We start from the raw sequence: 23,450 nt of genomic DNA, 5'->3' as shown, positions 1-23,450 counted from the left end.
TATTTGACTAACTTGAAGGAATTGAGAACATGCAGAAATATGTCATAAAGACGAGTCATGGATTGCTGGGTATATAGTCTTGAGAAGGAGAAGCCTAGTACTAGGAGGCCTAAGCAAAACTCCCATGAAGAGATGCCACTGTAAACACCAAGTGAAGAGGTGTTTTGAAGAGGCTACTATTTATTTAAACTCTGAAGAAAAAAAACAAAATAAAATCTCCTGCTCTAGGATAAACTGTGGCACAAGCCAACACAGGTTATTTGAACACTAAAGGAAAGGACCACAAATCCAGGCTACATTTTGTCAGATGCACTTTGAGTGCTTCCCCCAACATGATCTTAATAGGTTCTTTCTTCTCATACCAGCTACATAAACAGACAACTCTCCCCTTCCTGCTAGAAGTCTGACAGCTGAAAGACTGTCAGGCTTTCCTAGCGTGCAGTTATCTTTAGACTTCATTTGCCTTATGATACAAGAACATGGATGCAAAGACCACCCACCTAAATGGCAGTGATTGTTTATTCACACAATTTTAACTCTGCCCTTTTTGTATATATGATACAGAGCAGCTCTCAGCTTCCCTACAGGTTCTTTACATTGGTCTATTCAGACATATAGTTGGGATGACATAGAGCAACAGAGAGTCAGACCCCTCTGAGCAGAGCTGTGTATCAAGACAAAGTCAAGTTTGGGATGCATTTAGCTTGTATTATTTTTTAATATACAGGACACAATACACAGGTATTTATCAGTGGAAGACAGCTAAGGGTATTTTAAAAAACAGATTAATTTTGGCATTTTGCTTTGCAACCTCTCCTTTAAGAGAGCTACAGAAAGAGAAATGTAGCTTTTAAGAGGCAACCAAATCAACTCCACCAAAAGAGTCCAGAAGGGTCTGAGGTTTTATATCCAAAAGAGAAGCTGTCTGTAAGCGTAATTCCTTTCCTCAGTGAAAGGAAGAGTCAGAAGCAGATAGAAAAATGGGAGCAAAAGTATCCTCCTTCCTCATTCCCTACTTGCAAATACATACAGACAAGTCAGAGTGTAGATCAGAAGTTGCTCTGGGAGATCTAATCCTTTTTCAGGGCTCAAGAACCATTCATAAGAAATAAGCTCTTAGCATGTCTGATCAGACAAAATGCAATCTTTCCTGCTGTACTTTATGAAGCAAGTCTAGAAGGATGACAATTAACTATGCCCAGAATTTCTAGAGCAAGCTAGTGACCCYGGGAAACTTCCCTGTGCTTTTGAAATCTAATTATAGGAGGTTCCTCACTGGCCAAGTGGGAAGGTTGCTACAAGTGGGAAGAACTAAGAGAGCGTTTTGAAGAGTGCTGCATGCAGGCTACAGATCTTCCTGGCTGTGGAGGGCAGCAGCCACTGGTGGGCTTATCAGAGCCTCCAAAGGATTTTTCTAGCACCCTTTCAGGAAGTTTCAGAAGCTGCATAAATAGCCACATGTCAGAATAAAAAGGGGAAAAGAAATCCAGAGGAATCTTCAAAACAAGGCAGAAGAAAAACTATTTACTCAAACCTTCCCTCTCTCTAGTTTTACTTAGCATACGCCTTTAGCAGAACGAGCCAGCTGCAAAAGGGCAAAGAGCAAAAATTCAAGTCTTTAAGCCATAGCTACAGTAGAAAAACAAAACCAAGAAAAACTAGAGTAGAAAGCCTGCTGACTCACACCATCCAAGCTGACAAAACCATATTCACTGAGAAAGAACCACTACGATTGCCAGAGATCTAGGGGCCCAATCTGCTTCATGAAGCTTCTCGCTACCCAAGTGGTGCCCGTCCTAACTAGCCTGACTAATTTTGAGTATAATAGAAGGCTGGGGTGCTTCTTACAACAGGGCACCAAAAAACCCTCCACTGGGAGATCCCACCTACCCAAATAACAGTAAGTTATAAGAGTGCTATAAAAACCACAGACTCCAAGCATGGTCTTGAAGTAGTCAGGTGACACTTTCTCTACTGGTGCATCAGAAAATAAGTGAAGCACAGAATGACACTTCCAGGGCAGCAACTTCATGGCAAACCTACAGAGCTGCAGTGACAGGGAAGATCTCCATGCTCATACTATAACCACCAACTGACACCAATTTGTAATAGGTTCTGTATTAACCTTACTTTGGGACCATGGGGATGGAGAGGCAGGACAAAACTAAAGTTCAGCTTTTCTACTGCATCAGTTGAATCTTTTTATTCTTAACATGTATTAACTGAAATAATTCTATTATCCTGCATTGAGTATACCAGAGAGAACTTACCTGGAAAACTCTAGTACATTAAGAATTTCAAAGGTTTCTTCTTTGCCCAGCTATGAAAGAAAACATGTACTATTTTAAGTATATATCGTATGATATTCTTATATGTGTAAACATGCAAGTTGGTTAAAGCATCATTATTTCCAAATCCCAGCATAAATAGTAAAAATGTGGCAATAGCTCCCTCTCCTGGTAAAAGTGATATAGAGCCCTATTTAATAGGATTCCTCCACTCCTGTTTGAATGTCTAAGATTGTGGCATCTTCTATTTATTTACTCTTTTATAGACCTGCAGTCACCATTTCAAGAAAATTAACTTTTACTCTAGAAGGATAAGCATGCTCTGAACATTAAGATGCTTGCTTACTTTTTAAAGGCTATCAATCTCTTCTAGAAATGTATTATAGACTGTGGGCTTCATTCTAAGATAAACAGGCCATCCAGATTTGGCATTATAATAGCCACTTTTCCTGAACTACCTTAATATTCCTTTTATTTTAATTTGCAAGTATAAAATCTTTTTTTGCAATGAAAGTGGTTAAATAGAGTAATTCCTGCTATCGCTAGCAACTCCTTGTCCACTTGCAAGTTTAAGCCAAGCACAACCTGTGGCAGGGTTGAGCATGGGCAATCTGAGGAAGGAAAAGGATTTAAAAATCCCTAATCCTTTCCATTCTTGCTGTACAACAGATGCTAGGAGCAGTGAAAGTTACTGGAGTCTCAGAAGTGCTGTGGCATCTGTAGCACATGGCCTAAGGGTGGGCTCTATTGAAGTCTCACTGAAGTAGCAGTACACAGTTGTCTGAGGCACAGACGAATTCAGCAATATCCCTGAGACCAAAAGCCATCTTCAGTTGAGGCATTCAAGTACTCATTTCCTACAAGCAGTGGTAGAAGAGACAGGAACCTCTGGGAATGACATCTTTCACCGCTGCCTACAGATTGATCATGCATCCCACTTAGGGATGTAAGACTAGGTAAGGTCAATCTTTCTGCAGAGAAGGTGAGACGACCCTGCAGAGGTCTGGATGACATTCCTCATCCTAAGCTGCACTTAAACTAAAGCAGCAGCCTTTTGAGAAGTCCTAAAAAGTTTGTGATGAGTCCTGAAAAATGTAGATATTTTAAGTGCTTAGCTTGGGAGTTACCAGACTGGTTATTTTTGAAGATTTGTAAATGAACGCACCTGAGAGGAAGGACAAAAATAATGCATGCATTATTATTAACAAGCACACGATCATGAATTCCAGAAAAGCTTTTTTTTATCTCAGCTGCAACCATGTAAGACTGCAAATTAAGTCAGAGTGTGACCCCATGAGTTTGAGACTGCCTGTAAATGTCAACCTTCATTTAACTACACCCTTTCACACATGTACAGAGCTTGCTAAGTAGATACATCTCATACAGAGGATTTTACTGAGGGGGGAGGAAAAAGAAAAAAGAAAAAACCCCACCGTTCAGTTGCAAGAATTCAAACATTTAGAACCATAACTGCTAAACAGAGAGTCATAGAAGACCTCCTCCCAGACCAATGCGTATCCTTCCAAGGAAAGCATGCTCATCCAGGCTTCCCAGACAAATTCTTATGGTCCATTCCACAGAGAAGAAGGACGGAGGAGGAGTTTGTATCTAAAATAGACTGAGTCAGCTCTTCCCAATCTGCAAAAGCCTTCTGCATGTAGTCTCCTAAAGGCCCTATAATGGGGAACTCAGGAGAACCATACAGAACACACTTATGCTCTGCATAAGGTCGGCAGCCAATGTGCCATGTACATCTACTACTTACCGCATCAATAATAACCGAATGTGGAGTCCTTCCTGTGAAGACATAACCAAGCCTTTTTGCTCCTTTCACTAATGCCCCTTCATCTGCCAATACAAGAAAAAGTTGAATTTAATCTGGTACACAGAAGAAAAGACAGGCGAAGCCTGTACCTATGTAGGCCACACGGCCAAAGCATAGAAGCCCGCTTCCCCATGTAATTGAACTTCCAAATCTGTAGCGGTTAATGGAATGCTAAAGTAGCTCACTTCCACAAGAACATTTACACTTTCACTCCTGTAAAAGCCATATAAGATCAACTATACACACTTTGGACCTAATCTTTATAAAACATCTTGTAACTACTGAAGCATTAAACTATTGCTGCTGAAGAGCCATACTTCTCTCTTCTTTGTAAAAGAAGATGAAAGAAAACCAATTCTGAAAGTGCTCAAGAACAAAGCTATGTTACTCTACATTCCTGCGACATACACTTAATCCAGTTTCTGCTGTAACAACACTAAGTTCTTGTCAAAGAAATTCAGCATGGTCTACTGGAAACTGAACTGGGTACTATCATTAAAAGCTCAAATAACTGAGCTGAAACCAGAGACAGCACCTCTAGTAGCTAACTATACAGCCTGCTTAAGGAGCAAGTAGCAGCAAGCCCAAGCACCAGACAAGCTAATTTGGTGCCCAGTTCCAGCAACCCCTGTTTCTCTGCATCAGCACTGTGACCAGAGTTGTCACACGTGCTCTTCATCCCACTCCTCAGCACTCCATTAGGACATAAATAGGAAGTGATGCCGCTTCGTCACTAAATACATCACTGCAACAGTTCTAGAAACATCCTCGTTAGTGGAGGTAATTTTATGGGGAGCAGGGCCCTACTGTTTTGCATTTTGGCCCCTGCCTACCCCTTTTCAGTGCCTCTGTGGTGCTTCATAGCAGTGTCCTGTATCAAYACTTTGTAGCTTCATAAAGCAATGTGGCCACTAGATCAAGAGAAGACAAAAAAGCACAAAGAATTTGCACTCGTACCAAGTAGAGCCAATAAGAGTATATGCAGAGACAAACCAGTACTTCCATAGATCAGCTCTATGGAGGGGAGACAAGGCACAGAAAGCCTTAATTTTGCTTGTCACCCCTGCAGAAAGAGGCCAGAGTAAAAGACCTTATGAGAGAAGGGATCACAAGTCCAGCTTAGCTCTACATAAACATCAGGCCTGTCAGCAGTTTTCTAGGAAACATTCAAAAGCAATGTGCACCAACAACAGAAGATGTCAGATCTACTGCTAGCAATTAAATCAGAGGATGTTTTGCTTTTAAAATTAAAAATCTCTCCAGAAGTCTTTTTTTCCCCCATCTACTTCTGTTCCCTTCCTCCTTCCCTCCTTAAAAAGAAAGAAACAACCAACCTGGAGAGGAGGCCTGGTAGATTATTTTATTTCCTTGTCTCTCAGGAACAACAGTATGACACACTGCCAGAAGGGTGAGGAACTCCTGTATGTGAGCAGCTGTGGGCTAGACAGGACATCAAGCAAGTCAGTTTTAGTATTACATGCAACCCAAGAGGCAGCTGTTGCCCAGGTCTGGAGAGAGCTCTCAGGTGCTGCAGAATTCCCTACCTCTAGTAATCCTCTCACTTTGCCCCAGAACATCAGTACAGCAGAGTTCAGGGTCAGCATTAATGAACTAGAATGCTAAAGCTAAAAACTTCATTTAAGTGATGAAGACCTGGGAARCCAAAAHCCCTTCCCCCCCCCCCCCCGAACACAAAAGTATTCGTTTTGTAGTGCCCCAAGCTTCATATAGGCAAAGATGATTGTTATAAGGTAATGACTGAGCAACAGAAAATACTGTTTTGGTAGCTTCTATAACAGCTTTCAATAGATGGAAAATAACCACACCAGAATTAAACTCATTGCAATTGCACCCCGAGCAAAGAATTTCCAAAGCAGACAGCAGCAGAAAAACCAATAGAAGGCAACATCATCTGCTCTTACAAGAATACATCACCCAACCAAGCAGAAGTTTGGTCAATGCTCCTTACATGTTCAGCATCATGAGACCACACAACATAAAACATGGTCCATACAGAGTGCATAGTCACCAGCCATCCCACAGTGCTTAAAGAGACGCCAAGTCTACAACCCAGCAAAGACTTCCTGGCACTTAGTCACAGGGCTCTGATCAATAAATTCTGGCAGTTGTAGCTGTGGTGACATGAGAGAGGTGCCCATCCCATTCTTCCCTCCTCTCCACCACGCCTCCCAGCCCCCTACACACACTTTTGCCCAAGGTCTTAGGAATGGTACCCACTGCCCAGCTCACACACAACTTGGCATACTAACTTCATTCACAGTTCAGACAAATTTAACACATTTGGCTGTAACAGCTAAAGTGAACATGTTCCCCTTCATCAGCTGCTATATCCATAACCACCACAGTCAGTGTCATCAAAATCTTAAGTCACAGCAGCTGTTTGCACAGTGACTGAAAGTCAGATATGAACTTAGCAGTGTTAAATTTGCAGAAAGCCCTTTAAGCCATTCGTTGTAGATGAACTTGCAAACTTTCATAGTTTTGACCTAAGTAAATACCACTCAGTTTCCAGACTTTTCATTATTATAGGATATTTTATACACACTCTGTCTTAACAGAGCCACTACAAAGTCAGGAGCATTGCAAGATTATATACGTACACCATGAGATCTGGCCAAAATCATGTTATCTTAGTATTAAAAACCAAGATTGGATGGAGAAAATACCAACCTTATAAAATAAGGTTGGATACTCATCTGCAAGATTCTAGTAGAAAAGGATCCAAGTTTGGGGGGTTTTTTTTGAATAAAAAGACGTTTCTACACAGTTTATTTTCTCAGTGTACACTAGAACTTGTTTCACAACAGAGAACAGGCTAAAACACCCAAATGAACCAATTTCAGGTGAAAGCTACATGCCACCAAAAATCCTCTAATGTGAGAATTTTTTATTCCAGATATTTTCCTACAAACATATACAGTACTAATATGCAATTAAAGTGTTTTATAAAACAACTACTAAGACATTAAAGACTCTTGCATTTCCTCACTTAGAGGCACACTTAAAATGCAACTTCCCACAGGCTAGCAGCATTCACAATTGGTTCTCAGACCTCCTTAGTACTTCTCCCCTCACCCCAAGCTATGTTACAAAAATAAAAGCAAAGCTTATGTTTTATCTCAGGTTCTATTTTAGGGACAAGACAAAGAACAGGGAAAAAAGGATTGTTTGTTTTTGGGGGGATTAATTGTTTTTGTTTTTAACTATGATGTGCATAGCCTACCTATTTCTACAATAGAAAAACACACTGGCAATAGAAAGGTTTAATTAGTAGAAAGTAAACTACTATGAAAGCCATGAAACAGTATCAGCCAGCACATGGCATGTTAACATTAATTAAAACATGTAGTAAGCATACCAGAAAACAAAAAAGTGCAATAGACTCAAAGACTGTAGATTCAATGCCTACATTGTTGTTTTACTTCATGGACTTCCTTTATGCTATGCATATTTTTCAAAGTATAACTTGTTTCACACATGACATTTATCTTTGCATACTGGAACTTAAACTGCATGGTTACACCCCCCATCAACTTTTGACATGCTGGAGTGCAGAGGCTATTTTCAAGAAAATGAACAGATGATATATGATCAAAAGAAGTGTGAGAAATGTTAAGTCAACAGCAACTTTTTGGTTAAAAGGTTACATTCTGCTGCCATGATATTTCCCGTGAAAGCAATGAAAGTTATACCTCTCTCTTCACAAAACGCACAGCCTGCCAGGTTCTCATTTCAGCATCCATTGCTGCAGACCTTTGATGGCCTTATAAGTATATCACCTAGCCTCTTATACACTTCCTTAGAGTATGCGTTCTATCAACTGGAAATAACCCATCTCTGGTAACATTATAGATTTTAATTCTTCCTATGTATATATATTTCTGCTTTCAAGCCAATAACATTATTTGTTGCTGTCTTGATATTTTCACAGCTTACGACGGATTACATGGCAACCTTCCAATTCTATAACAACAGATCACCGGACAGAGAAGCCCAGCTTATCATGTCAGCTCCTCCACACAGCTGTCATTTGTCTCCTTACTATATTCTTCCAACACTGACACAATATTTATTGCACTGACAAGAATCAGGACAGCGTTCAAAATTCTACTTCAGAGCTGGGAACAGGATCTTCATGCTTATTAATGGCATCTGCGGTCATACACCCTTGCTTCACTCCAAGTTTAACCCCTTCCTTATGTTTGAAGTCCCACAGGTTAACTGATTCTGCTTTATTACTTATTTTCTTCTATTAAAGCAGATCTCAGCCATTTTGCTACTAAATTTCTTACTGGTCTCTGTGAGACATTCCTTGCCTGATCATTTCTTAAGCTCATTTCTATTTCTTCCCACCACCTTTATTTTTTTTCTCTGTTTATCTGCAGCAGGAAGAGAGGCTGCATATTTTAGTTATTTGGTTATCTGTCCACAGGTAGCTCTCCTTCTAAGTTCATCCTTCCCCCTTTTTCATCCCCAGATGCCAAAAGCTCTGTGTCTTCAAAGCTTTTGCTTCTTTTTGGCACAGGTCTGTCCCCTTTTCCAAAGCTTTATCAAAATCCAAACACCTGGTATATCATCACCTATGCCAGCAACACAATCTACTTGCTAAACTTATCTTGCACATCAGCCTCACAAGCTAAAAAACTACAAACACATTGCAACATACTGTCTCAAGAGTTCTGGGAACAGTCCCCAAATTGTTGTCTACAAAGTATTATCCATAATGACTGTAGAGCTGCCTTATCTAGAAGGCACAACACTATCACTTATCAAGCGGGGTACAGACCACTAGTCAGGAAGCTGTATTCATCCCTTTGTATAGTCTCTTCTCCCCTATTTAGGGAGGGGGAAAAAACCCACCAAGTTAGAATTCCACCTCTTCCGGGAGCAAGCTGCACTCTGCAGAGCTGTGCACCTGCACATTTGCCATGTATGTCCTTATCTGGGCCCATGCCTCACTCTGAAGATAGGAACTGCAGTACTCTACCCAACAACCTCATAATGTGACAAGGAAGTTGCATTTAAATGTTAAGCTCTTCCTGCATCCTCCATTCCATCATATCAATATCAGATCCGTACCTCCATTCATAATACTGATGAACTGGATTGACTGGCCATTTCCAGGCCATTTGCTCAGAAATTTATAGGATGTCCAACAAACTTGCCACTTTGCATATAAAATGGCACATCCTGCCAAGGACTGCTAGTAAAATAGCTGTCCATTTTATTACCAGAGGGGATTATGACTCACCATCTTAAAAATATTTTAAATGAATGTAACAGTAGGAAGTTCACATCACATATCTGCAGAACACAATATGAGGGATCCATCCATGCTGGGCACCTCTAAAACAGTGAATTGGTGAGACTGGAGGGGATCAAGATCTTTCAAGCACAAACACAAAGAATACACATCAATATCAATGGAGTTAAATGCAAGTTTATCTTGTCCAACAATATTGACATATGATCTACAATTTAAGATGCTGCCTTTTGCTGGAGTAAAAGAAAAATACCAAAGTCCGAAGCACAAGGGCAAAAGCAGAAGAGGAAAGTATTTCTCAGTCTACAATTTAATTGTTTTTGAGCTGGGGAGTGACAGTTTGACAGTTTTCAGGGAACAGTTACTTTCCAAACTGGAACCTCACAAAGGTTCCTACAGCCCAAATGAACTTTGCCTCTACTGTATTTTAAATTCCAGTTTATCTCAATAATCAGTGAAGTGTTTTTTTGTTGTTGTTCTGGTTTCTTAAGGAAATAAGAATCATCTGACCATAGTGGTCAATTCAAAGTCTGATGGAATAAAAACCTCAGCTCCCACACACTTCAAAAAATAAGCAGACATTTTGGAAAGATCTAAATGAATGCTTCCACTGAGGGAAAGGCTCACCACGAGCAGAATGGTTATCCATTCCATCTGGCCAGCTGCTAAACCATCATCACACATACTCACTGAATCAATCTGTGCATACACAGCTATGCCATGTGGCTGCTTCTTGCCCAAGTGGTAACTGGGGCCATAGAATGGAGGTCAGGTGGAAACTGGAGTTAGTAGAGGAAGTAAGGAGAGAATCTAAATAGGTAAGACAGAGGGCTAGGATGAAATCCAGGCTTCTTAGTTCTTCTGCTCCTTGATCTTCTTCCCCCTATTCATATCATCACATGCATAGCCAGTTGTTTTTTTTTTTTTTTTAAAGCCAGCATTTCATAACTGAGTTTCTTCATGGTGCACGTGCAACTTGAAAGCGCCAAGATAAAGACCATTTAGCATGTTCAGCAAACATTCTTCTAAGTCTTCAGAAATAGCTGACCTTTTCTCATTCTAATAATAATCGTTTAAGGCATTTTCCCCTACGGAAACAAGCTTGCTTTATTTCTACGGCTCAACTGCCAGATTCATCCAGTGGAAGCAGCTACAAAGAAACAAGGATAGTCAGACAAACCTGGGCACTGTCTTCCATATTAAACCCCCAGAGAAGTCATGAGAAATCTCCACACATTTTAAAGACAAATTATTTTTCCTTGGAATGCTTTATAGAAAGCAATAATTCTTTGACCATAAGTCAAGACTGGACTTGGCCATCAGTCAATCTTTACAATCGGTGGCCCAGAAGAGCTACAAAACTCAGAGGTGATATGGGATGCTAAAAATCATTTTAGCAGATGGAAGATAGTCCCATGAGGAGAAGCACAGCTTTTTGTTTTGTTTTGTTTTTTTCCCCTCAATCTGAAAAAGTTACTTGGCACTGAGACAGCTTTAAAGTAATACTTGTGACTGGACTGAAAAATTCTTCAAGACCAGAGGCCATACTTGTAAGCAGCTTACATTTATGTAGTGTCTGAAAGTTATCCCATTGACAGCTCCAGCTCAGTTTATTGCCCAGCTACGCACAGCAGCATCTGAACGCACAAGGCAGCTTGTGCTACCAGACTTCAGTTTCATCACCTCATTTTCCTAAATGAATGGGGATTGTAAGACACCTGCAAATGGCATCTGCAGATACCAGCTAGTGATGAAAACTATGACACTAAAGAGATTCTGTAATCCATCCAATCTTCTGTAATCCAAATTATGAAGTGCAGACCTACTTCACCAAACTGCAAACTGTTACATGTAGTCCTGTCATTCTGCATGTCTTGTGCCAAATCATCACTTGTCACTGGGTTACATTCATCTGTCCAAGACAGTCAGGCTCCAGAAGATGTCTTTGGCCTATGCAAGGCACACCTGAAGTCTCATCAGCCAGGATTTTCCCCACTGCTTATCTGAGGACTCAGTTCACACAGTAGGGCTAACCTCTGAAAGGTCACTGTGCAGTGACAGTGGTATTTATCTGCTGAGAGCCAAAGGAAGCTCAGGTACATATGGGTTCAGCCTGTAAAAAGGAAATTTCKGCTTGAGCTATATTTAGAATAAGTGATCCCTAACCTAGGGAAGCTACCTAAATCCTCTATTTGTCTGCTACAATAGCACTTTCTCTATCCATCTCCCAAGGCAGAAGCACTACACAGAGAGGATCAGACAATAAAAGATACCCCAACATTAAAGAGTCATCCGAAGGGTAGAACAGAAACTCCATTTCACACCCCATCCAATACTGTCTTTTCTGCAGAGTCTATTAAAATGCCCTAAACAACTTTTTTTGCATAGATCTCTAAAGCAACAGCCAGTCAGAGCTCAAGTGGACTTTACTTGCAGCCTGCACTTAAAGCAGTAGCCTCTAATTCAGGATGAGTACCTGAGTCAGCAACCCTCATACACCATAACTGTAGCTATACCTAAACAAACAGAAATACTACGGAATGGGAGGCAACCCAGATCTTGGCAGCAAGTGATCTGCAATGGGAACTCTTTCTGATGCGAATGATTAGAAGAACTACACAGAAAACTATTATTTCCTGCTAGGAGGGCCATCCTTCTGAAGATTAATGTGCAGAAGCCATCTTCAAGGTCCATCACCTTAAGCAATATAGTGTCATGCATTATAATTATATGTTCCTTCAGGCATTTGCACTATGCTGCATTTCAAGTTCTGAAGCGTTGTAAAGTGTAAAGCAGAAAGAAAAGCTTTGCTGTGCATCAACTGTATGTTGCAATTGTATTTTCTGTGTTTTAGATATGTATACTAAATTTGGCCAGCCCAGTTGCAGAAATTACACTAAGCAACCAGCTAATTGAGTTTTTCATTTCGGTTTGTACCCACCAATGCCCAGACCTCCTATTGTGGGACAACTTTTGCAATATGGAAGAGAAAGAACATATTTTCACAGGTGGCTTGAATTCACAGGTGTCCAGTCATAAGCTTCATAGGTGCATAGCTTCTGAATAAGCAATGAACTGACATTCCCATGGACTAGGTTCCTTCAGGACACAGCCAGTTGAGGACCTAAAATTACCAGTCGCTAAAGTCTCAGTCTAAGCTTAGGCTTGTGATTAAGACTCCTATCTCCTATGTTCCTTATACAGTAATTTCCGCTGTTTACAGTATTTAAAGCAGGACACAGGAAGCACCTTGCAATGTTCTGGATTACTGATAAAAACAGTATTTTAACAGTATGGATGTTAGACTACTCTTAAAGAGTCTGTACTAAACTGGGCAACTTTTCTTTCAATGGATTAGAATTTCTACCATCAATTGCTACAAGATGCCATCTTTCACATGGGCTAGCATATATGAAGCTATTTTATAGCTAGCTGGTGCTCATATCAATGCCATCATTTCTTCAGTTCAATAGTGAGACAAGTAGGCAGGAAGGCAGGGTGGGGGAGGCTATTTCACTTCCTTTTCCCTCAGTGCTTACATCTGCTGTATAATTTCCTACTAGAACAGACTTGATAACACCAGTAGATTTGTTTACCATTCCACTCCAGAGAGGCCTAGAATAGGGTGTTTAAGCAGCATGTAATATTCTAAAAAGTAGACTTACATGGTCATTTTCAATGTTTTGCAGTAGTCTTGGATCATCAAATTCACATGATTCACTGGTGGAAGGAGGTAGCTGACTGCAGAGCAAGAAATTAACTTTTTCAAACATCAGAGGCAACGTTTCCATTCTTATTAGTATATTTATCTTGTTGAGAAGTAGATAAAAGCTAAAATAAAACTACACTGTTCTTGAAAACATTGTGAAAAATCAAATGACTGCTGCTCATTTTCAGCATTTTGTGTATCAAGTTCTTCAGAACACCAACAAGAAACCCAAACTGATTATGCTTGAAGCTGTGGTTGAGAAGTTTCAAGTGTCCACCCACCTCCTAAGACAGATGTAGCAGAAGCTACTTTAAAGTGTACTTGAAATGCATTCATTTCAAGGTGACTTGGCTCTGAAATTGGTCAAAGATCAAAATCCCTATGCTACCCCTCTCTCATCAGAACAGGTTCTGCTTTAAATTGAGCAGAATGCTTCCTTCTAGGTGTTCACTCCATTCTGTAGAACAGGTCAGACCCCACCACTCTATCCACTAAGTCTCTGAATAAAGAGTGGTTCTTTTAACATAAGAGACACCTCTTCTCAAGTTTTCACATTTAAAACACAGCATTTTAATAAGAAAAATGCTTTGCATTTCTTGTCACGGTTGAACTTAGTGATTGCAAAGGTAACATTCAATTTCTAGCTAGAGAAGTAAGTGTACTGTAAAGAAGTTATTCTCAGCTTGCAGCTTGGTTGTCTGCAATTACAAAGAAACGCTGGCATGCATTCAAGCTAGCCTAGCCACAGCCTATCCTCCACCCCTTGCCTCTCTCCTGTCTTCCCTCTAGGTAAAAGAGAAGTTGCATCACCACCCACCAGCTCTGTATWAACGCTTTTCCAGAAGGAGCCTATACTCAGATAACATTACTCCCTTGGGCTTGTTTCAGTCCCAAATATGAAAAGAGTCTGTTTATACAGATTGTCCCAACACTGCTATACAGAACAAACATCTTAGTCAGAATATACTTACCTGAAGTCTTCTGATGAACGCTCTGTTTCCAACTCCGGAAAGTGACTAAGGGGTAGGAGAGAAAAAAGAACATTTATTCCATTTTGCAAGCTAGAAAATAAGTAGAAGACAAAGATCAGTGACTCATCACACATACAAACATATGCTGGAACCATGGGGTCAGCTGCTTGTAGGCCTGAACTAAGTTTTCTGCCTTTCAAGAGACTTCATTAAAAGTATCATGCAACTTAAAGGCCAATTTGTATGGAGACCTTAAGTCTAGCCTTTTAAAATTACGCAAAGTCAAAGACAGCATTCAAGACTCAGAAGGCCAACTGCTATGAATTCAAAGGGAGCCTTTCTGACAAAAAACAAACAAAGAAAACAGTAAGTGGGCATCCCTTCTGTATGGCCTGGCACTCTTCACTGCTGACAGCTACGATTATAGTTATGATTGTGGTGAAATCCTGGTTTATTTGAAGAAGTCACAAAACAATGAAATTCACTGTCCTTAGGTCGGACCTGCTTCCCTCTGGAGCAGGCCAGAAGTTATTTAGCACTTAGCACTTCTGGTTTAATTTAAACCATGACTGGCACATTAAGCAGCAGATCAGGTCATCCCCCCTTTTGTTTCAAGTGCTTCCCAGATCTGCATTTCATAATTTGTGTTACAAGACACTAAAATGAAAACTGTTAGCTGTGACCATAAAATACACTAATACACAAATACTTGAAGAATAGAATGTTCTAATCCTGTTCTGATATAAAACTACGTACCATTAATAGACATGTATTAAGCTACAGAGTTTCTAAAGCCATACTTACCCATATGTCACTCCAGCAATACTACATTTCTTAAAGTTCATAATATTGCATGTTAGAGTACCTGTTTTATCAGAAAACAGGTATTTTACCTGTAAAGGGGGGGGGGGGAAAAACTTTAATCAATCTTCAGCTTGCAAAGTAACAAAATTCAAACAAGTGGAGAACAGATTAAGTACGGGAAAAAATTCTAGAAGAGACATAAGGTTCAGCAATATTACAGTATTGGCCAATTCAGGCTTATTACAACTTCGTTTGTCTTACTGAAGCTACAGGTTAAAAAAAAAAAAATCAGGTTCTTTAATGGTTTTATTTTTTATTTATCTCTAAATGCAGTAAGGCCAGGAAGTTCACATCAGTTGCCAAGGCTCCACTGTAGTCAATGGAGATGTACTTGTTTATGCTAGGTCAAAGATTCAGTGAATTTTTCAACTGTTTTAGCATCAAACTGCAAGACTGGAAATTAAATCAAGACTCTCCAGGTTCTTGAAGAATTCTTAAATTTTAAAATACAGAACATCCTGTGATCCAAAGATCACTGAATTTCCTCCCCCTCCAAACAATACAGTGGAAAGAACATCCAAGAGTAAGCCCAAGTAGTATTTTGCAGGCAGACAAGTTTGTTCCTCTGGTATCCAGAGGAGACCGTCATAAGCCAGTCCTGAAACCAAAAAAGATGCATAGCCACAGTCAGCCACAGCCCGAGACAATAATTTGTGATGAAAACAGTGACTTTCAGCTAGAACTCAAGACCACGCTAACACAGCACAGCAATGCAACTTCCTGCAGTATTAGCAGACTCAAGATTTTGCGCCTTCAATAGGCCACAACAGATCTACATTAATTGAAAGCCAATTTTCATGGTTCTTTTTCCTTCTTCTTTTGGATTCACCTAGATTCCAAACTGCCTTACCTCTGGATCAAGTAACATTTTAAAATCAGCAATCGTTAGGAAAGGATGGTGCTAACACTGGAGTTTGTCAATTTAAAGACTAGAACATTTTGCTGAGAGAGTCAGAAAGTCTTTCCCAAGACCAGCAATTTGATTAAAAGAACCTGCACTAAAAGCCAAAATTACTAGATCAATGAATCCTTTAAATATGCATTACAGGGGCTCTATTTCCAATGCTATACTCGGAGGCTCCGTAAGTTAGAAGTCAAAGCAAATATTCAAAATCTGAAGAACTTAATTCATAAGTAACATAGGATTAGAACAATGTTTAAAAACACATCTGTGACCAAGCAATTAAATTAATCAAAAACTCAGTCTAGTTACTTGGTGTCAACAGTGAGCAGTTTCTGAAAAAATAATGTATGGGCCAGCAAGATATGTCACACCACATAATATAGTTTACTTCAGACACACAAATACTATCATGATTTAATGGTTGATGCTTTCACATCCAAACAATCCAAGTATGAATCAGAGGTTTTTAACAATCCTAAGGAAAAGGCCAATCTGATTAAGCAGGAAGAATACCAACAATCAACCTGCCGAGCAGCACAAAGTAAATATATATTTTGTATATATACAAGTTGTCTCCAAGACTAAATTCATAGCAAATATGAGGTTCATGTAGTTAAGTTATATACTTATGATTTGAGCAGTCAGAAGAAAAAAAAAGTTATCTTCATCTGAATGAAAAATGGAAATGCTTGAAGGGACACAACCCATATTAGGAATAAAACTGCAGATTTTTTTGACTTGCATTTCTTAGATAGAATTATGGAGAACTAAGAACACAGGCTGTTGGCCTGCCCTTCAGCCAAGACAGGTCATGCACATTCTGTTCTGGTATAGAGAGTCACAACCACAGAGCAACTCTTCAAACTTTTAAGAATAAAGTCAGTTTAAAGTTCAGGCACTGGACTTGAATGTAGGAAGTAAGGGTTCAATTCCTAGGCTTAAAACTGCCTATATAACCTTGAATTTATTCCTGTGATGCCTTATCACTCTGCGCTGGTGAGACTTAGACTAATAAAAGTACAGAAGTTCCTTTATTGTGGGCCACAGAATAGCAGAAAATAAAGAGCATCTTCTGACAGCATGTTTTCAGGTCTCCCATCTTCCGAGATCGTGTCATAGACGTGACATTTATGAACAGGTTCTCTTACCTGCCCAAGTTCCTCATTAAGGTTTGAAGTTCTGGCCATTGCAGGTGTGTCCGTTTCAGGATAATACATATCTATGTCCTGAAAGAAGAGCAAAATTAGACCTAAACTATGCAAATTAAACACTGTAGTCTCTGATCGTCTTTTGGTCAGCTTCTACTTGGCTGTAATGACTTAATCCCTTTGGTGGAGGTTCTGAAGGCTAGAGACAAACGCCATGCCTGACAAGGGTGGGATCTCCTTTCCAAAGTATACCTCCACACTACACAAACATAAGAAAAGCCTAATTAAGTTATAGGTAACTAGCAGTTTCCTCATTACATGATCTCTTTAAGAATTCAATACAGTTAGAAGTAGTTCTAGCAAGCATTAGCTATTCAAAGTTCTTTCAAAAAAAAAGTCACAGAAATGATGCAATTACTCTAGCCACAACCATAATTAAAGACACAAAATGCCTCACTCAGTGAAAACAGCTCTGTTTCTATTACTGCATTTAATTAGGAGCATCAACAAAATAGCTGCTATAGGAACTGGCGAAGCAATTTCTCAGAAAAGCCATCTCAAATGTTTCCGATACACTAAAGCAGCTCAGTGAATATGCATTAGTTAGACCTTGTTTACTTGCATTTTAGCCAAACCCCTACAACTTTGCAGAAAGTCAAAGGATGAATGCATATCAAGACAAGCAACATTTCCCTTTGTCTTCTGATTGTTCACCTTTAAGAGATATTGCCACAATTGTTTCTCTTCATAACTGAAGGGAAATGTACTTTGAAGCCAAAGCTTGCCTGAAGAGAGAGATCACCTTTTTGTAGTAGGAGGCACCAACTAACTTGGTCTCCTTAGAGAAATAATATGACTCATATCAATAGAGGTGACCTGAAGGCTAGCATCAGGAAAAAAACAAAAAGAAAGAGTCTAGTCTTTCCATCTGCTGTGGCTGAGAGAAGCTATAAAGGTACAAAAAGAGTTTTCAAAAAGCTATTTATCAAACATGAATCAGCTGAAAGACTTCCCTTAATAACCAGTGAAGCTGAACATTTCTCCCATCCTGAAAGTCTGATGCACAGAAATCATCACTTGCACAGGAGAGCTTCCTACAAGTAAACTTTTTTTTTTTTTAATTAGTTCTGTGTTTCACAGGAAATACAGACTAAATTCTCTAAACTTCTCCCTGTCTTTCAGAGAAGTTGCATCATAAAAGTCACTAGAAAATCTGGTAAAGACTTCAGTGTGAATATTTTTTGCAATTTCACTTTCCAAAGGTGATGTTAACATGTCTATTCTTGTTACTTACCCAATTTATAAAAAGAGCCTGAGTAAATTTGACAACTTCCAGTGTCACCAGAAGACTAATTGGAATAAGGTTGTTGTACAAGATTATAAATGTCAGCAGATTGTATCCAAAGTTGACAGACAGCATTTCTGTGGACAAAAGGACATCAGACATTAGCATCCAGAAAGCAGAAATATGAGTGGCACAGTGGAGGGGCAATCATCTTTCTACAGTTGGCCTGATAATATTTAGTAGCACTAAAATAATCAACAAGTATGTTAAGGCTCTTAGTACAAGGGCCTTTTCAATGCTGATTCAGTATTACAAACACAAAATGCCCACAGAACACATGCTTAGAGATGCAGCATATTATGCCAGGTGAGAAGTGCAAGACTGGTGAGGCTAGATATTAGAGAACAGAACATGTATTCTGCACAGTTTATGCTGAACAGATGGTGTGAAGTATGATATTCCACACTATAACTCAAATTTAGATCTTTGTATGATGCGTCAACTGCCCCAATTAAGAGCCACTCATTAAAAGTAACATAACTTTACTTTTCTAAAAGTGTTCTAATGTGTCTCAGTGGACAAGAAGTAAAGGACAAGTTTGTTCTAAAAGCTGTCAGCATTGACAAAATTGAGAAGTTACTCACATTAGACAAATCTAAGAACAAGACGACTGTAGAACAGTCACACTAAACAAAATAAGGCATCCTGCTCAGGCAGAAGAGCTTTTATTAGTAGTGCCAACACTGGATAAGTTGCCCAAATAAATCTATAAACACAACTGGTCCTAAGGGGAAGGTGAGAAGACATTTTTGAGTTCCTTCCATTCCCGTCTGCTGTTGAAAAGACTCAGGACAAAGGTGACTGTCTGTAGTGCTGACCACAATTGGTCTCCGCTTCCAAAGTCACTGCGTTTGTCTATCGTCTTACACTTCTATTGAAGCTGAGGGAGGCGCTTCATTCAGCATCAGACCCAATACAGTGGGCTTATGGCCCACAACTAAAGGGTCTTCAGCATTACAAAGAGGTTGGGAAGGAGGCAGGGGAGCAAATTTGGAGGAGACAGAAGCCAGCAAAGAAAGTTGCTGAACCCTACACCAAGGATCAGAAATAGACTTGAATTTTGGAGCCAGGCACCTTCAAGTCTGAATGCACAAGAATTCCATATTATGCCTCTAAGTGGCTTTGATTAGTTTATGAAAAGACTAGAGACACATTTGATTGTGAGAAAGCCTTTTCTAATACAGTCTTTATAGAAATTAAAGATTTAAGTTAAAAATTCAAATCTACCTGCCTAGCCTGAAGGACAAAAGTGTCTTTCCCATCTGTGACAATTACAGAAGTGATAGGAACTGTGTGTTCAACTTGCAAAAACGCATCCATACCTAGACTACTATTTCTAGATCTTACCCTTGTTTCACACATACTTGGTTACAAGTAGCATACCACTGGCTTCAATCGAGCTGCACCCCTTTCACATTAGCAAAAGTTCAAGAGTTTCATGTTCCAATTGTCTTCACTGATATTATTTCTTTCAGTCATGGGAAGCCACAAATTTAAGCTTCCTCATTAAAAATAAGGAGGAGTGTGAGGAAAAGACTTTGAAAGTCATTGCTACTGCTACTAGAAGACATTAGAAATACCAGAAGCCAGAGTCAAATATGAGATGCTCCCATGCTCCCTCTAGAAGAGACTTTTTAACACTATTATCACAACCGAAGTTCATCTGAAACAACAGAAGGCAGCCTTTGCCATCTGTTTTACCACCACCAGTAAAAAGAACATTTGCAGTTTCAGTGAGACTGTTTTTACATCTGCCTCTCAAGATGCCTCTAACTCATTTTATAGCTAGCTAACATAAACCGTCTCTGCTGCACAGCAGTTTCTATTTCATCCTTAAGTGTTTGCATAAGGCCCATATCTTTATCTAAACTGATAAATCCAAGGAGTATAAATGAAACCAAATAAAACTTTTACAAGCACACTAGGAGATCAGTTTTGTCCTCACAGTGACACAAAAGTCAGAACCCAAAGTGTCTCTTAAAACAACATAATACAGAACAGTATCATAATATTTAGCATGCTTTTAACAGTTTTCTCTACAACATCAGTGACAGGAGGTCAGTGTGTCTAATGGCAAACCACAGAAAAGGACACAGCTGGATAAATCCTTTTCTCATGTAAATGAGCATAAATTTGAAGTCAGTACCCTCAGACTGATACCCACTATCCTGTAATGAGGTACAATCAGATAGGAGAGATAAGGCAGCAGTACTGACCTGCTCTGAAAACAAACTCTTTGGAACTTTGATTCCTGGATGTTTGGCGTACAAATGCTCCCGGGGTGCCATGCAACTATTCTTGCATCTTCTCCTAGTTTCCCTCCCGCTCAGACAGCGGCCCAGTGGTATTTAGCAAGCCTTGGAAGGTTTTACTAACAGAAACTCTACTAATAAGTTTAAAAACTATTCCAGTCTGCTCCCAAAATATATCGGGTCACCAAAAATTAGCGACAGGCTTTATGTTTTTTCCTTTGATTCTTACTTTATGTATTTATTCAACAAAACTGAGAGCCTGACTAGCCTGCAGTATGCTCATACAGTAATAGTACGCTGCCTGCATACTCACCGTTTGAGCCAAGGTACCAGACAACTTCACCATGGGTTCTGTTCCATAATAAGGCACCTACAGAACTCACAAGGGCCATGACCAGGAGAATACAGAACAACACCAGGATCTGCATGTTGGTTACTTTCTCCACATTTGATCTCTTCAGAGGTGCTTTGGTTGAATTCTGAACAGCAGCAGAAAAAGATTTGGTAATGGCTTATACAGGAGGAGATTGCAGAAGCAAACTTAGTCTTAATTTTTAAGAGTCAGTTACAGAATTTGCCACTTCAACTCTATCTGGCTCATATTGTATGCAAAGTTCAACAAGATAGTAACAGGATCATTAGGCGTATTGACTCCTAAAGTGACAGGAGATGGGAGGAAAAGAACCATTCACTTCTAAAGATCCAGTACACTCATCTCCTCTCTGCCCATCTCACTGATGGTCGACAGAGGCGAGTAGCACATGCATGCTTCTAGTCTCTCCAAGTACTCCTCACCATTAAGGCAATACAAAGATTCCAGTCTTAACCTAATTACCTCAAAGCTCTAAAATGGCAGAAGGTGGTCATTACATCTCTTCAGCTGCAAAGCCTCACAGAATCTTAGGTGCTGTATAGGTACCATGCAAGTCATTATAAAATATAATTAGTTTTGCTTACATATTGTACTGTTTTGAGATAGATACTTATAAACACACACACACGTATGTATATTAGTGAGATATCTATAACTCCTTATATCCCTCAATGTCTCTGTCTTACTTAAACAGCTAGGAGTCAAGCCTTTATTTCATGAACAAGTTTTAAAGGCAAGCAAAATACACGAAAACAAACTGACTTCTATGAGAACATGCTTCAAATCTCCCAAAAGTTTTACCTGCATGAGTTTTGTATCATGTCCTGTATACACAACAATACCCAAGACCCACTGAGTGTTCCTCAGTTGTGCACCTCTTAGCAAGATCTGGTCAGGACCAACAGAAACTGGACTGAAAAGCAAGAAGTAAGTGCATCTTAATTCTTCATAATACTTTAGGAAAGTAATTCTCCCTTCAGCCTTATTCCCCCTCAAAAAAAATAAATAAATAAAAAGCAAGTGGAAGAAAGTACTTTAATGAGCTATAAATCTTACACTGTCCACATAATACACAGGTTTCAGTGCTCTGAAAACTTAATCCCTGTTAAGGGCAGTAAGGTTACACAAGGGAGCTGCTGCAATTTCCCAAAACTTAAGAACTTATTTGGCAGCCCTAAGCTTCCTCTAAACTTTACTTTGGCTAATATGAGCTCTAGCACAAAAACATGAGTTAGGCACTACACTTGCAAATAGATCATCCATTCCTGGCACACTATAACCTCAAAGAAGTCACTTAACCAACATTTTGGGAAAATAGTACAGCCCATGTGATTGTCAAGTGGGAAGCAGGTGATTTTCTACTATTCTTGCATCTGTCTTTTTGTGCAAGACGATGAAGCCCATATACTCTTACTGATCCTTAAAGTTATACAAATAGAACTGCTAAACCCTATGTTTTCAGAAGTTTTTTCTTCCAATCGTTGAAACAGATCAAAGTCACACTGATAAAAACTCCAGATTCTGGAATGACTTTTCTGTACGGATCTGAACATGGTGGAGTATTTGGCTCTTGTCGGAAGGGAAAGTTTTCCAGCTTTTTCTACATGTCTCCTGCAACAAGACAACTGAAAAAAAAAACCCAGAAAACAAAACCCAAAAAATAAGAACGAATAAATCCCATTCTTTCCTCCCATGACACTTTTTATTTAAAAAAAAATATACAATTCCAGAGAAGTCATCTCTCCCATAACAAGCAAATAGTGTTTGTAGAGCTTCCATGAAAACCCAGTCCCTTAGTCACCAGGTTACAGACCTCTACTGCAGAAGACTCCATAGGAAGACATAACAATGCCATCTTATATCAGCAGATGATCCAATTCACAGCTGTTAATTATTACCTCCAAAACCATGCATATGCTCAGTGTTGCAGACAGAAAGCAAACAAAATATTCCTCCTAACCAAAGAAATTTATGGTTTTGCTGTCAAGTTGATACCTTTGACCATCTAAACGCAAGGTTCCAATAAAGTCATAGAGATGCCGGTTGGGTCCTTCACATTCTATCCTTCCAGACACTTTCATCAATTCTTCTCTTGACTGGAGACTAGCAGTTTGAGACAATCCCTGCAGAAACCAATCCAAAGGACATACTTGCAAAAAATTTTGTTAGCAGAAGGCAAGCTAGGAAAACTGCAACTTCTTTCAACATGTAAAATTTCCAACTTCTTGAGTGTGGGGGTTTTATTTTTTAATATTTTTTAAGTGGGGTTTCAGTGATTCTTCCCCATATGAAAAGATTCTCCGTTATGGACACAGATGTTATCTGTGTTTGTATAGGCCTGGCATAAATCTCTACTCAAGAAAGAGTCACTTACCTACACAACCTTTCAGTAGCCAGGAGGAAAGTCACCTCCATAAAACACACATTGCACACATGCAGGAGGAAGTGGAAAGAGATAAGCAATCCTGGCTTTTCTTTCAAAGTATA

At 39.5% G+C, this 23,450-nt stretch overlaps 1 protein-coding gene across 5 annotated transcripts in view; it reads right to left on the bottom strand.

Moving 5' to 3' along the window:
• The window catches only part of ATP8A2 (ATPase phospholipid transporting 8A2), a 314,203-nt gene that overhangs the window by 261,464 nt on the left and 29,289 nt on the right, over nucleotides 1-23,450 (bottom strand). For 4 of the 5 annotated variants that reach the window (XR_003253520.1, XM_026065895.1, XM_026065897.1 and 1 more), the window contains 11 exons: nucleotides 22,959-23,086; nucleotides 21,765-21,876; nucleotides 20,904-21,069; nucleotides 18,288-18,415; nucleotides 16,994-17,071; nucleotides 14,882-14,970; nucleotides 14,078-14,122; nucleotides 13,063-13,138; nucleotides 5,448-5,553; nucleotides 4,054-4,136; nucleotides 2,271-2,320 (listed from right to left, as the gene is read on the bottom strand). Coding sequence is in view for 4 of the 5 variants with exons in the window: in XM_026065895.1 (XP_025921680.1) it covers nucleotides 2,271-2,320; nucleotides 4,054-4,136; nucleotides 5,448-5,553; nucleotides 13,063-13,138; nucleotides 14,078-14,122; nucleotides 14,882-14,970; nucleotides 16,994-17,071; nucleotides 18,288-18,415; nucleotides 20,904-21,069; nucleotides 21,765-21,876; nucleotides 22,959-23,086 (1,061 nt within the window). In the remaining variant the exon portion in view is untranslated. The remainder of the gene's footprint in view (nucleotides 1-2,270; nucleotides 2,321-4,053; nucleotides 4,137-5,447; nucleotides 5,554-13,062; nucleotides 13,139-14,077; nucleotides 14,123-14,881; nucleotides 14,971-16,993; nucleotides 17,072-18,287; nucleotides 18,416-20,903; nucleotides 21,070-21,764; nucleotides 21,877-22,958; nucleotides 23,087-23,450) is intronic. The other variant, XM_026065896.1, reaches the window with a different exon arrangement.

The sequence above is a fragment of the Apteryx rowi genome, unplaced genomic scaffold, assembly GCF_003343035.1.
Source record: "Apteryx rowi isolate R43461 unplaced genomic scaffold, aptRow1 scaffold_233, whole genome shotgun sequence".
Lineage (NCBI taxonomy): Eukaryota > Metazoa > Chordata > Aves > Apterygiformes > Apterygidae > Apteryx > Apteryx rowi.
The sequence above is the reverse complement of the archived record's forward strand: the minus strand, read 5'-3'. Positions and strand labels throughout refer to the sequence as shown.